The 10,480-nt window shown below is 33.5% G+C and overlaps 1 protein-coding gene across 1 annotated transcript; it reads right to left on the bottom strand.

Moving 5' to 3' along the window:
• Positions 1 to 735: 735 nt before the first annotated feature.
• On the bottom strand, positions 736 to 1,238 carry LOC144558199 (uncharacterized). Its single transcript, XM_078306974.1, has one exon. The coding sequence runs from the start codon at positions 1,073 to 1,075 to the stop codon at positions 881 to 883; it is 195 nt and encodes a 64-aa protein (XP_078163100.1). The 5' UTR covers positions 1,076 to 1,238; the 3' UTR covers positions 736 to 880.
• Positions 1,239 to 10,480: the final 9,242 nt, after the last annotated feature.

Genomic DNA, 10,480 nt, shown 5'->3' with positions numbered 1-10,480 from the left:
ATCTATAACATTTAGTGAGAAATGGGAGGTAGCACAATTAGCTAAGAAAATGTCAGAGTTATTATACCCAAAGATCGAGAGTTCGATTCTCTCTCACGAACCTTGGTAGCTACTACCAAGTTTTCAAAAAATCTATAACATTTAGTTCTAAAACAGCTTTAGGTAATTAAATTAACACACAATTAACAGGTACAATGACACAATCTTAATCAAAATAGCACCCATAATTATTACTCGATTGAGCGAGCATATTTTTAAATAATAAGAAAGGCACATGGAATCTGATCAAACAATCCCTCCCAAGTTCTAACGGTCACAAGGAGGTATCAAATTGCTTTTAAAAATGGGATCAAAATAATGAAGTGGACCCGGCGAGATAGACCAATGAGGTCATGCCACCGTGGATCAGCCTCAACTGACCTCTCATAACAAACTTAGAAGCAAACATCTAAATTAAATTTGGTACAACCAAACCTCCTAATACTTGGCCCACTTTAGACGGTCCTGGCGCATAACCGTTCGGCATCTTTTTCTTTCTATCATTTTCAATTTATGACCCAGAGACTTTTGCATAAGAAATTAACCAAATATCGTAAAATGCAAGGTTCGTGGTAAAACGAAGAGAATTCCTAACAATCATTGCAGAATCTAATAATTGCGGGCATCAAATTCGAATTTGTCCTGATAGCATCAAGAAACATATGCATAATAGAAATACGAATTTGAAAAAAAAAATCAAGAATCTGCTTCGACTATATCTTAAGAATATTTTACACAAATAAAAGAACCACATTTTCTAGATCTCAATTTCATAAATCAAGCAGATATCTAATTCCTAAAATTGTCTTTCTTTTGCATCCAGTCGCAATTGAAATCGAATTCAATTATGAGGATATGGGGCAGAGAGAAACTTTCTTGAACCAAATTGAGAATCATGCTCCTCTAGATGTATGCTATCCTTGATTTTGTGAAATCCATGAGAGAAAATTCCAAATCCAAAGACGAACCCGATAGCAATAATCACCAGGATCAGAAGCGTGCAGAGGCAGCACGTCTTGCTCGGGCAACAGCACATCTTGACCGTCCGATCTGATCGTCCCCAACCTACAACCGACACAGAAAGAGAGAGAGAATGGAAGAAGAGAGGCGGAGAAGGAATGATATTATGGTGGTTCTTTTCCTGTAATGCGCTATTTCAGGAGAGGAGTTATAATTGGGAATATTTGGGATTGATAAAAAAAGGAGTTATGAATTATGCGGGTAGAGGATTTGTAGATTTATATGCGGGAATAGAAGTACCGTTGGATTGAAGCACGGTGTATAATAGATGGTTGGTCAGGCCTCCGCATTGGACAGGTTATGCGGTAAGATACTATGGTTAGGTCGACAGTCGATTTGCTTGCGCCCGGAGGCTGGAGTGATTAGGTCATTTACTCATATTAGGTTTGACTTAATATACTTTTTAGGCCTTCTTTGGTTTATATATAGTTGATTAGGTAATTAGGTTTGACTGGACTTTGGTTTATTAAGCGCTACATTTTGAACAGTTCAAAGTTGAATTTAGCCTCATATAACCTGATCACTGGATACAGTCCCCAGTAATCCACATCCTCTCCATTACCTGAAAAGGGAATCCTTTACAATTATTGAATCCGAACCGTTCCTTTTAACTTGGCACGAATCTCAAAGTCCAGTAATACTTCCCTGCAATAGTCTGATTCCCAAACCAGTTGAGATTTAATCTCAAACAGTAAAGTGAAGGAGATCTTTTACAATACTTGAGAGAATATAAATCCCAGTCCTCATATCCCAATCAGCTGCAGATTAGGAATTCGTATCCTCTGCATTAACTCAAAAGGGAATTTTTTGAGTTAATGAATTTCAACAATTCGATCTATTTTAAGATTCGTGCGGACTAGATCCACAATAATATTAAAGAGTCCTCAAGTGGTAAGCAGAAGTTGAATTGGCTCTATTTTAAATTATACAGTTGAGATTCAATAACTCAAAAGATTCTCTTTTGAGTTAATGTAGATGATTCGCATTTGCATATTAGAAGGATTATGGATATGAATTATGAAATTTGAATTTCACAGTACGTTGTTAGTATTCAAAATACGATAATATTATTTATTTCAGGATTTTTATTAATTGTTAAGTACAGATGTTTTTTATTAGATGGTGAATATCTTTAATTTATGGGCGGTACTATTTTGAGAACAACAATTATATTTTTGAGCACATAATTCATATCCAATTTGCTCTTGTTTAAAATTCTCCTAATTATGGTAGTAACTAAAATAAGAATTTAAGATTGTATCATATTTAAAAAATAATTTATTAAATGTTATTAAAAACAATGCAAGAATGACTTGATATATTTACCCTTTTATTTTATATGAGATGAAACTTTTATATTTTTATATCAAATTTCACAGAAATGCAAGAATGAAACATTTTAATCCAACTCTTATTAAAGTAACAAAAAGTATGACAAATTTATCCTGCAATTGAACTTTCGAATATAAATATCATTTTTTATCACAACTTTTTGAATATAAATGAATTGGTCCAGAATATTGTTGTTAGTATCTGAACAGTCGAAAAAGCTCATAGTGAATAATGTTTTGAAATCAATTTCCAGAAAAGCTCAATCATAATGAACAACATTTCCTGTCTCATTTAGAGTTTGATATTTTTAGGCTTATACCCACTTACCCCACCCAAAGCATGGATGATGGAACTTCGTAACAAGATGTTTCAGCCCAAAGCATGCAATTTCACAAATTGGTCATGGGCTTCTGTTTATAACACGACATGAACCAAAATTCTCCATTATGTAATCCAAACGTATTTAAAAAAAAGTAATTGGAGCTTGTTTTGTTTTTCTTTGTTCGGCAGTTAAATGGAACATATTGTGAGGTAGGGGCCTAAACGGCCGGATATGGATCGGATAGTGGTCAAACTGTATTTTTTGTTATAATTTTTTGGATACAAATACAAAATAAATGCAAATGCACAACTAGTTTGACCGCTTGACTTGATACTAAACGGCTACTCATTTGACCGCTTGACTTGATACTAAATAAATTCAAAAATTTATAAATTTGTATGTAAATGCACAACTAATGAAGTAGATCGGTTTGGATTCACCGTTTGAAGTCGATTCGATAGATTTCGGAGTTAGTGTTATATAGGCTTAAATGACAGTGATGTTATACTAGCCACACTCTTTAATAAATCATTGGTATAAATATGTAATTTAATAAATTAATTTAAGAACATAGAGACATAGAGTACATTTATTGTGGTTTAGGAATGTCAACGGTCAGATACGAATAGTTAAAACTCTAATCGTATCCTTATTTGCTATAATTTTTCGAATATGGATATGGATAGTCTCCAATATAGATACGGATCAGATAATTTAAGTAATTTTTCGGATTTGAATTCGGACGAAATTGGATAACATCCGATCGGTACATCTCTATTGTGAGGTGTCACGGGTAGTGGTAGGGAATTAATAAATAATAACCGTCTATTAAGCATTGCTAGGTGCATGGTCATTGTTACATAGACGATAAGGTATCAACTTAATCATATATAATATGTCTGTACAAAAAGAAGAGGTAAATAGTCTGCTTCATTGTTTGCCAACAAAGGTTGTTTTACTCCATGTTACTCAACATTTGGCGTAGAAAAAAAAAAAAATCTGAAACACCTTCTTACCGTGTCATTTGAGAATTTCTACCACTAAATTTATATACTGATTGTTTATCACAATTATCCCAAAAAACCTCTACATTACTACAATCTAGACGCATTCCAAAAAAAATATCTTTACAGTAAGAATATGCACATATCTAAAGCCTCTCTATTTTTTATTAACTAAATTATCCTTAATTGATATCTTATTATGTATAATTTTTATAAGACGAGGTGTACTTCATGGAGTGTGTAAAGGAAAGGAAAGGAAAGGAAAGGAACAAATAGATAGAGAAAATTAGAGGTGTAGGCATGAAAGATGAATGAGTCAATTGGCCTTTATTTTTTATTTTTTATTTTTTGTATTTATATGTGATTTTCTATATAATTTAGAGTAAAACATTATGGATACTCTAAAATTGACTCCCACATTAGTATAAAATTTTTAGGAAAAATTGATTATTTGCCTCCAAAATCTTAAAATTTGAAAAATATCACCTTAAAATTAGAAATCATCTTAATGCCACTCTAAACTTAATTAATTTTTAATTTTGTCATTCCAAATAATTAATAACTAAAATACCCTCCCATGGACTCTTCCTTTCCATCTGACTCTTTATTTCTACGCAGCGACTTCTCTTTACTTCGTCTAAGTCGGAATCGATGGAGTTGGTTGATAATAGGTTTAATAGCACTGCCAAATTTGATGAGAACAAGCATGAGGTGCCAAATGGCGCAAATCCCGACTCGAACAGATAGTACCGACCAATGCTGATAAACTTCGTCGACCTCGTACCAGTTGCCTTTTGCAACGGTATGAACAGGAAAACAGATGTGCAAGAATACATGCTTGTTCTTTTCTTCAAGGTCAACATAGAGATCCAGACTTTTACCAGTGAAAGTGTGAAACCCTAGCTGACTGGGTAGTGGGTACAACTAAATAAGTGTGGCAAGACTTGTGAAAATGTTCAAATTTTTGGCCATATGGAGTTTTTTTCTTCTGTTTTTGTTTATGACTGTTTTCTCTCTATAAAAAAATTATTCTTCAGATTTTGTAGCAAGACATGCAGGCTTCTTTTTCTTTTCTTTTTTCCTTTTGTGCGTACGGTCACACGAGCACCAAGGCGATTAAGCTTACAAAAAATTCTGCTTGATTTAACCATTGGTCAAGGAGGAAGAGCCCATATTTTAGTCATTAATTATTTGGAGTGACAAAATTAAAAATTAACTAAGTTTAAAGTGTCATCAAAATGATTTCTAATTTCGGAGTGACATTTTTCAAATTTTAAGATTTTGGTGTGGCAAATAACCAATTTTTTCAAATTTTTATATAATTGATTCCTATAATTTGAAAGATAGCGTAAAATCTTCACCTCCTGTATTCTGATTTGGGTGAGAAAAAATCACTGAATTTATATAGAGACTTCACCTCCGTTCCTTTTTCTTTCCATCCACTTCTCTTCTGATTTTGTTGTTCCGGGCCAAGTAACTGAATTGTTACGGGCCAAGTTAGAATTGTTCTCCCTTTTTTATCTTCCTTTTCCTTTGTGCAACTCTTTTCAAACATTGGGTTTAAAATTCAGATGGAAAAAATTATTTGTTATATTAACAAAGGTATTAAATAGTTGAGTGGCTTGACCTGCAACATTTACTTTAAAAAAAAAATTATTTTCCAACATGTCCTAAAAATATGAGTAAATTTCGTCGGAAGTCACGAAACTTTGTACTTTGTCACGAATTGGTCACTCAACTTTGATTTGTCCCAATCAAGTCACTCAATTTTCTATTTGTACCAAATTAGTCACTCTATACCGTTAGTATTTTGGACGGAATATGCTTATTCCGTTAGAATTTTGAATGAAATAAGCATATTTCATTAGTATTTTGGACATAATGAGCATATTTCGTTAGTATATTGGATGAAAAAGTTAGTGACTAATTTGAGATAAATGAAAAGTTGAGTGACTTGATTGGGACAAATCAAAGTTGAGTGACCAATTTGTGACAAAGTACAAAGTTTCGTGACTTCCAACGAAATTTACTTTAAAAATATGTTCAAAGGCCAAACAGATTTCCCAATTGAAATCTATTTTTCTTAAATTTACAAAATCATAGATAGATTTGACGGTATAAATTAGGCCATTGAAATCCCAATTCCAGATATCTGAGTCAACTATATCTAGAAATTGCAATTGCTGCAGTGAGAAATTAGGTATTTTCTGAACTAATTTGCTGTCATAAACAAAACAAGGCATGCACAACGTCACATAACAAAAGAGGAACAACTGATGAAAAGCACAATAAATTCCTACCACGGCTAAATGAAACAGGTATAGAGTAGCAACTTTAAAAACATAGATCACTTCAACTCTTCGTTTCTTTTTCCTTTCCCAGAAAGTTTTTCGGGGATAATCAAATTTGCAAATGAAGATCGAGTGACTAAAGAGGCATGGGGAGTAAGCAGACTAATCTCAATTTCTTTGCTTCATCCATCAAATCCGTCAAATCATGTGCTAACTGTAACTTCCACTGACTGAACGTACGGCGTCTGTACTTGATCTCAGCAATCTCAAGTCTCTTGCATTGAGATATCACGACGCTCAGTGAGCCATTAGACGGCTCACTTATACTTGCTCCAAGCTCCTACAACCGCAAATATTTTTTTATTTAACTATGAAGGAGAGACTAAGTTTAGAAAGAAAGTTATAGTAAGGAAGAAAAAGTACACAGTCACGTTCTTGCACTAATGTAAGCTTCTTCAAATTAACGACCATGCTAAGATCCATGGTTCCAGAAATCGGAATCGGAATCGGAATCGGATTTTTGACCGCCGAGTCAGAATCGGATGAATCGGCCGGAATCGGAAGAATCGGATCGGTAACTCGGGTATTTTTGGCAGAAGCCTTGTTTTGTAGCCAAAAAACAAGAAAAAATTGATAAAAATAATTTGTAAAAAAACTATGTTAATTAAGTGTTATATTCCAAAATTTTAAAACATGATTTAATTATTAAGTTGATCATTTCGCCTAATTAAATTTTTTATTAGATTAATGAACGATCAGATTTATCTGAGTAACATAAAACGAATCTAAAATTTAGAAATATAAATGAATCAAATTCGTACATTAAAAATTGGAGGTTAAAAACATAAGATAAAATATAGCACCATAAATAAAGTGTAAGTATTGGGTAAATCTAAAATTCATTGCAATCGTGAAACTAAGAAAGGAAATAAATCAAATCATGTAAATAAATAAATAATTGAATTCTAACTAAGAGTAATTAAATTAGGAATTATAAATTGATTTGGTAATTATATGTATATATATATATACTACTCGAAATTTAATTAGTCGGATCTAAAAATCAAATTATAAACACGTAATAATACTCATGCGACATTATAAATTGTTACGAATCTTCGATTCGAAATTTGGACGAAAAAAGATTTTTAATAAATTAAATGAATACATATTAAGTTTTGGATTGCTTGGACCATTGGATTTAATCCCCACACGAATCTTGAACTCATCCTACACTTTGATTTTTGAATTGATGAAAGGAAGGGATTTAAACCCATTTGAATAAAACTTTCGGGTCCAGCACCGACGTCTCATCCTCTGAGATATCTCATATTTTGCGTGACTTGTTGAAAAATCAAAACAGTTCAAATAAGTTCTGCACGAATCTCAAAGCTCAAAACTAGTTGAAAAATCTCCTTTTTTCTTCCCGTGTTTCACCGACAGTGGACCCCACGCACCTCTCTTCCTTCTCTTTTTCCCTTCTCTCCCGTTCGCGCAAGAAACAGGAGCGACTCCATGAAATTCTCTCCAGCGATCACAGCGATCTCCATGAAACTTCCCCTCAGCCGGTCTTCAGTCTTGACTGAGACTCATCTCCTCCTACGGCAGAGCACAGTCCAGGTTAGTTGGAAATCGGAATTTTTTGAAATGAAATCGGCTCAAATCGGCTCAACTCGGCTTGACTCGGTGTAACTCGGCCGGAAAATCGGAAAATCGGCCGATTCCGTCACTGTTCATCCGAGTTTTTCTGAGAAACTCGCACAGGCTTGAGAATCGGGTAAAACTCGGCCCGGTCCAGTCCGATTCCGAGTTGAATCGGCCGAGTTGACTCGGAATCGGCCGATTTCTGGAACCATGCTAAGATCCAAGTTAACAACTTAGAACCACAACACATGCAGAAAGAAACACCAATCGTAAGTTCCTGCAGATTCTGAAAATTTGGCAATTCTGGCAGCACAACTCTTTCCTAAGTTCAGCCAAAATACAAAAAGAATTGTCAAAATAAAAATTGGACCATTGTACAGTAGGTATTTAAGCCAAGCTCAGCATTCAAATGCACCAAATGTTTTTTGCTCGGTACAGATCAGATGATTAGACATGCCAGCTATAAAAACTGAACTCAATGATATTTGACATGAAAAGGTCTGAAAGAACTAGAGTTTCGCTAAAGAACTTGATATACCTACCTGCAGCTGTGCCAATACAACTTGTATCTCAAGAATTTCAACATTTACAAGGCCACTTAGGAAAGAACCCAATTCCTCCCAGCATGAGATCGTCGTAGAAACAACTTTGCGTGCAAAGTTGAGGGATGGCAAATGGGTCCAGAGGTGTTCCCAACGCTTCGAAAGAACACCTGTTTGGACCGCCTCTTTTGTCTTCAAAAACCCCAAGATGTCGTGAAGTATATGGTCAGGCAAACTGCTTATAAAGTCACAGTTTGTTCTACTCGTAGCATTAGCTGTTTCCATGATTAGTTAAGAGTCAGTAGCTTCTACTCGTAGCATTCGCTTGAACACACCAGCTAAAGAAGAAACACATGCACGACCAGGACATAGAAATTAGAATTGAATGAAATAAAATAGAGGAAAGTTAATCTCTATTTATAAGACTTGCTATTATAATTTGCTCCAAATATAAGCGGAAAGAGTTAGAGCATATCTATTTTATTCTTTCATACTACAATTTTGGAGAAGCTTTTTTATACATGAGCTAATTAAAAACGGTTAGGGCTCATACACCGAAATTTTTATTGATAGAAAATGAAGAAGAATAATAAAAATAGGATTGGTATGGTAGGAATTCTAAAAAGAGGAGGGTTCAAATGCCTTCATTTTTTGTACCTTTATCATGCCTCCATTTTTAGAAACTTTAATAACTCAAAATTTAAATTTTAAAATTTAAAATAAAACCGTTGGATATGAAATACATCATTTTATCTAGAGTGAGTCTATGGTACTATGCATATCACGGGTTGTTACCGTGCTATGGCTCTATATTCGAGTTTTCAAATCCTAACGGTCGATCCGAACCGTTCATCTTGTTCTCCATATTAATATGTGTTTGGAGACCAAATTTTACATTTTTTGAAATTTTTTTACTATTTTTTTAGATATTTAGAAAATCACTTGATCTGAAAATTCTGGACCATCCAAAAACAGTGATTTTCAATAAATCTAAAAAAATAGTAGCAAAATTTCAAAAAATGTAAAATTTGATCTCCAAACACATATTAATATGGAGAACAAGATGAACGGTTCGGATCGACCGTTAGGATTTGAAAACTCGAATATAGAGCCGTAGCACAGTGCCAAATCGTAATATGCATAGTACCATAGACTCACTCTTTTATCTATGCACGTGTAAAAAATTATGGCATTTCAAATTTGGTTTGGTTATCATCTTGAGCTTATAAAAATGTATACTAATGTTGATAATTTCTAGACGTTGATTTTTCAACTTATTGATTCATATAAAAGCAAAATCAAAATGTGATAATTTTTTATGGATGCATAGAGAAAATAACATAGATCACATCTAACGGTTTTATTTTGACATTTAAGTTTTAAATTTTGAGTTATTAAAGTTTTTAAAAATGGAGGCATGATGGAGGCACAAAAAATGGAGGCATTTGAACCCTCCTCTTCTAAAAATAGAAAGACAATAATTTTATATGGCGTTTACCATGGGCACCATAGAATTTGAGATCCGCAACCGAAAAGAAAGCTCCTGGACGTCATAGAAGGCAAGCTATATATATTCAAAAGATAGCTAAGTCAATATAAACAGAGTAAATTTTATTTTATCTAGATTCTAGATTAACCTCTCTTGATTGTAGATCTTAAAGCAAATATTTATGAAAATTGTTAATTTATATGAACAAAGATTCTTAGGCCATAGAGATGGAGAAAAATAAGATTAAAAGAGAAGAACATGTTGTAATATTTGGATAACAGTTGTGGTAATAACAAATATTATTTCTTTCTATTAACCAATTTGGGGGGGTTTTAAGTATTTTAATTGAAAGACCTTTTATATGCACTCAATTAAATAAGAATATTGTATTGAGTGAATTGGATTAATGCTGCATAGTTATATATTGGAGTATTCTCTTGTTCTTTCTGAAGGAACGCATGTAAATACCTAATATTAATGATCACGTCAACGAATTCTTTTTTCATAAACCTTTTCTTCTCATCAGAGTTTTTGTACATCTATCCTTTTGTCGAAATTTGCTGTATCGGTCATATTTGACCGACTCGTTAATGAAACAGACCGAATTTAACTAGCACCGATTCAACCGTTTTTTAATGAAAAAAGTGGCTACCGAGTAACTCAGCTGAAAATCAGCTTGGTACCGTACGATTCCGGTCCCAATTTTTTCTTCTAGTATGATTCAAGGTATAGAATGTTGTTTTATTCGTCAGTAATGAAGGGACAAGCAGGTATGAAAATACAATAGATATTTTTTT

Source organism: Carex rostrata, chromosome 8 (assembly GCF_964058835.1).
Source record: "Carex rostrata chromosome 8, lpCarRost1.2, whole genome shotgun sequence".
NCBI classification, from domain to species: Eukaryota; Viridiplantae; Streptophyta; class Magnoliopsida; order Poales; family Cyperaceae; genus Carex; species Carex rostrata.
This window is presented reverse-complemented; position numbering and strand designations above follow the sequence as displayed.